The sequence below is a fragment of the Diospyros lotus genome, chromosome 2 (assembly GCF_014633365.1).
Source record: "Diospyros lotus cultivar Yz01 chromosome 2, ASM1463336v1, whole genome shotgun sequence".
NCBI lineage: Eukaryota > Viridiplantae > Streptophyta > Magnoliopsida > Ericales > Ebenaceae > Diospyros > Diospyros lotus.
Window position 1 is genome coordinate 45862814 of NC_068339.1, and position 4550 is coordinate 45867363.

The following is a 4550-nucleotide window of genomic DNA, read 5'->3' on the forward strand; positions in this document are numbered from 1 at the left end:
TTGTACTCTAATTTTTTTATGTTAATTTAAATTTTTTATTATTTCGATTACACCCTTATATTTGTATTTTATTTAAACTCTAAACTTTAATGTGTAAAAAAAGAAAAAGATAAAGTAAGATAATTTAATTTAATTTTTTTTATATGTCAAAATAAAGGAGTTGAATTAACTTAAAAAATTATAACGAAAAATTTAAATTGTCACATAATAAAAAATTAAAATATTTTAAAAATATAGATTCGATAATATAATTAAAATAATAAAAATAATAATAATCACACAAAAAATGGTAAAAATAGTGTCAAAAAGACATAGTGAGAGTATCTTAATATGCTAATAAATAACTGTCCGTCCATCCATCTTTGAAGTTTGAGCAGGCAGAGAGAGAGTGAGAGTGAGAGAGGCGATTTTTGAATTACAGAGAAGGGTTTTAGGGAAACGCGGAGAGAGAAAGAATGAGCCACTGGTTGGGTTTTTCATTAACTCCTCATCACCTGAGAGCTGTGAACGATCACGATCACGATCACGAAGGCCAGTTTGCCGGAGAAGACGATCCTCATCTCTCCTCCGACATGCCTTTGCGCTCCGATGGCTCGCTCTGCCTCGTTGATTCTTTCAGGCCTCCTTTCCTTGCCCATGGTAATCGTATATGTGTGTATTACAAATTAACAATCCTTATCCTCTTGATCATCCTTGCTTGCTCGTAAAAATTTATTCTTTTTCTTCTCCGACGAATGAATTTGATTTTATTGAGGAGGAACAGTGTTTCCGTGATTTGCAGAGTGGAACAAATACGAGAATATGGCAATGGAGAAGCCTAATCCCAAGTTCGAAGATTTCCTGGGCTGCGATGGATCCAAGCTTTACTGCGATTCCCAGCAAGGCAGAATTAACGTGAACGCGCCGCCTAATTTCTACAGCCCCAATGGCGAGATAGAGGAGATCCAGCCCTACGATTTCGGTGAAAACCCACAAGCCATTATGGCTGCCAATCAGTTACAGAGCTGCGATCCAAACTCCGGCGATGGGGACGCCATGTTCCATGTGCCGTTCGACGGTGCAACTTCGGCAGCCGGCTTCAAGTCTTGGCTGCGAGGAGCTCCATTTGCCGGCGAGAAGTCTTCGGCCTTATCGCTCGCCATGACCCCCAGCTCGCAGCCGGCGGCTTCGCCTTCTCCGGCGGCCGATGGCCGGAAGCGGCTGGCCATGAAGTCGGCTGGCAGAGAACCTGTGCCTCGGAAATCAATCGATACATTTGGGCAAAGAACTTCTCAGTATCGAGGTGTAACAAGGTGATAATCAATATATATACTGATTAATTAATCAAGATAGAAGAACAATATAGAAATTAAAGGAAGACAAATTATGGGTTTGATTTCATCTTATAATTTTGTTCGGAAAATCTGAAGATTCTTGGTTAATTAACATAATTTTCTTGGAGTGTTCAGGCATCGCTGGACAGGAAGATACGAAGCCCATTTATGGGACAACAGTTGCAGAAAAGAGGGACAAACGAGGAAAGGAAGGCAAGGTGATTAAAAAGATGATTAATTAACAAAGCTTTTACTAATTACATTCTTCTTAATTTACTCTCTCCAACAACATACTAACCAATGCATATATATTTCCTGCAACTTGTGGGGGGCCTGCAACTAAATGAAGCAGTTTACTTAGGTAAACGAACCTTTGGAATCCATTTATATATATGTTATGGGTTAACTAAGACTTTCGAGATTTGATCAAATGCTGATTACATATGAATTAATCAGGTGGCTATGATAAGGAAGAGAAGGCAGCACGAGCCTATGATTTGGCCGCTTTGAAGTACTGGGGTCCAACCACCCATACAAACTTCCCTGTAAGTGAATTAATCAAAAGATTCCCATCTCTTTAAACTAATCGAGTTGGAAAAGCTGCTTAATTTTATGCATTTAATCAGCTAAGCGCCTACGAGAAGGAGCTCGAGGAAATGAAGAACATGACCAGGCAAGAGTTCGTCGCCATGTTAAGAAGGTATCTATACATCTACACATCTATACACACACACACACACCCTTAATTACCTGTAACTAAGCTAGCTAATTAATATTTTCTGGGTATTAATTAATTTGTCTTCTTGATTAATTATGGTTAATGGGAATTAATCTAAGCAGTGTGAGTTAATGTGTGAGCAGGAAAAGCAGTGGGTTTTCAAGAGGGGCATCTGTTTACAGAGGAGTGACGAGGTTGGTGGCTGCAAGACGACGACCAACTTTTGTGATAAAGTCTCCGTTATTTACTGCGTCTTTTGCAGCCTTTGCAATTATATATATATATATATATATATCGTCAGGCAATAATAGGCAAAACATTTTCATACATTCATGTAATCATGTGCATGCGATCCTATGACCCATACAGCTCTATTTAATGTTTTCTTCCCAATATTAATGTCTACCCATTCTTATTGCATCACTCAAGTGAATTTATAAATTAATCTTAAATGATAATTAAAAATATGGTTTTGTTGCGACTTAATCATGTCATATGGATGATTTTGTTGCTGTTTGTTATTATTATTATGGGTAGGCATCACCAGCATGGGAGGTGGCAAGCTCGAATAGGAAGGGTTGCAGGCAACAAGGACTTGTACCTTGGCACATTCAGTACGTTCATTTTAATTTTGTTTGATGATTTCGATTTGGTTTATTTTCCCGGTGGCATCAAACATTTTCCGGGAAAGTTTGGGGCTATGAATATTGGGTGATCATCAGGCACGCAAGAGGAAGCTGCGGAAGCATACGACATTGCGGCAATCAAATTCCGGGGCACCGGCGCCGTGACCAATTTCGACATCAGCCGGTACGACGTGAAGAGGATCTGCTCCAGCTCCACCCTCATCGGCGGCGACCTCGCCAAGCGCTCGTCCAAGGACTCATCGGCTCCGGCTTCAGTGGAGGACTGCAATTCTTGCGCCTCGTCAGCTTCGCCTCAGCTTCTTCTGGCCGTGCCGTCGTCGGATGATCACCACCACCTTGTGGCTGACATGGTCTGGAGCGGGAGCTCCGACGAGCATGATCCACCGCCGGAGAATTCGTCCAGCCCGAAACACTCGGCGGCGGGTTTGGAGAGCGACGAGGCTTTCTTTGCCCTGCAAGCCGGTTGCCAAGTATGGAGATGAAATTAAGCAGTGGAAGAGAAGCGTCAATCTTGGTTTCGTTTTGCATTCACTCTCTCTCTCTCTCTCTCTCTCTCTCTCTCTCTTGTGTTAAACAGTTGTTTTTCCATTCCATTCCATTCATGTTCTTCATGCAAAAAGCTTCAATTTGATGACACCAATCATGTCTGGCAGCAATTGTCAGTGAGTGCAGTCTCGAGTTCGAGTTTTGTGAGTCCAAACACTATACAAGTCTTGGTAGTCTTTTGTTGCTTGTAGTAGAATTTAATGGATTTATAATGCTAATAACCCTCCTTCAATTGCTTAATGCTTTTAGTAATTGTTTGAGTTTGAGAAAAAAAAAAAAAATTGCATACCTACCTAGCTAGACTAAGAGTGTTCCTTAGATTCAAATTGAATCAAGATTGAGATTCTTAAAATTCTTACTATGGAAGACTAAATTGAGTACACGAAATTGATATTATATCTCAAGTCTATTATGTTTGAGCACTCTATTCGACTTTTGTTCTTCTCTCCCTTATTATGCGCAAAAAACGTTTTAGAAGTATCGTTTTGAAGTTTTTTGAATATCAAGAAATACAAAAAAAAAATGTTTATGACCTATTTATGTAATTTTAAAAACATTTAAAGGCTGTTAATATTAAAAAAATATTAAAAACGCATTTTCGTTTACGAATATATTAGTGACAGAAAAAATTAATTTTATCTCTAATTCAAAATTTTCTAAATTAAAAATTATACTACCCCTATATTTTTTTATTTACGCATTTTCATTTTCTACCTTTTTAAAAATGTTGTTTTTTCGTTTTATTTTCATATCGTATTCGTTTTTCGTACAACCTAATATTTTTTCTCTAAATGTATTCGTTTGAGAGTATATATTCTTGCAACTGCATCTGATTTACTCGAAGGCAGGATCAGCGGGGAAAGGCCAGTCTCCTCCATGTCTAGACGCGTGAATTTTGGACACCTGAATCATCAACCCTAAAAAAAAAAAAAGAGAGAAATTTTTAATTTTTTAGGGGACATTAAATATAACATTTCTGTTCAATGAATTTTCTTTTCTTTTCTTTTTTAGTTTGTATTATTTTTATAAATAATTTTTATAATTTAATTTATATTATTTTGTATTCCTGTGGTTTAATTTTTTGATAATGAAATTTTATTTGATTGGGCAGACCAAATGCACCGCTTTCTCCTTGGGCCTTGGCCCATCTATTTGGATAAAATATCAATCTCATTGTTTTTTAACTCTTTTTTTATGATTTTAAAAAATAAATTATAAAAAAATTATTTAAACACTCAATTTTGACGCTTTGCTTGATCATCTATATTAATTTTTTATGCATCTGCATCTATATTTAAATACCCAGATAGTAAAATACTTGTCAAA

General features: G+C 37.4%; 1 protein-coding gene across 1 annotated transcript; it reads left to right on the top strand.

Annotated features, from left to right (window-relative positions):
• Positions 1 to 373: 373 nt before the first annotated feature.
• On the top strand, positions 374 to 3577 carry LOC127795250 (AP2-like ethylene-responsive transcription factor AIL1). Its single transcript, XM_052326806.1, has 9 exons — positions 374 to 639; positions 782 to 1292; positions 1449 to 1531; positions 1666 to 1674; positions 1770 to 1858; positions 1940 to 2013; positions 2175 to 2225; positions 2569 to 2645; positions 2754 to 3577. Exons 1-9 carry the CDS (start codon positions 456 to 458, stop codon positions 3158 to 3160), a joined length of 1485 nt encoding a protein of 494 aa, XP_052182766.1. The 5' UTR covers positions 374 to 455; the 3' UTR covers positions 3161 to 3577.
• Positions 3578 to 4550: the final 973 nt, after the last annotated feature.

What these genes read in the sequence shown, in the direction of transcription:
- LOC127795250 (XM_052326806.1), top strand. Translation starts at nt 456, where the DNA reads ATGAGCCACTGGTTGGGTTTTTCATTAACTCCTCATCACCTGAGAGCT. An exon ending in CCACCCATACAAACTTCCCT is followed by an intron (nt 1,859 to 1,939) that starts GTAAGTGAATTA and finishes GCATTTAATCAG; the next exon opens with CTAAGCGCCTACGAGAAGGA. An exon ending in TTCGTCGCCATGTTAAGAAG is followed by an intron (nt 2,014 to 2,174) that starts GTATCTATACAT and finishes ATGTGTGAGCAG; the next exon opens with GAAAAGCAGTGGGTTTTCAA.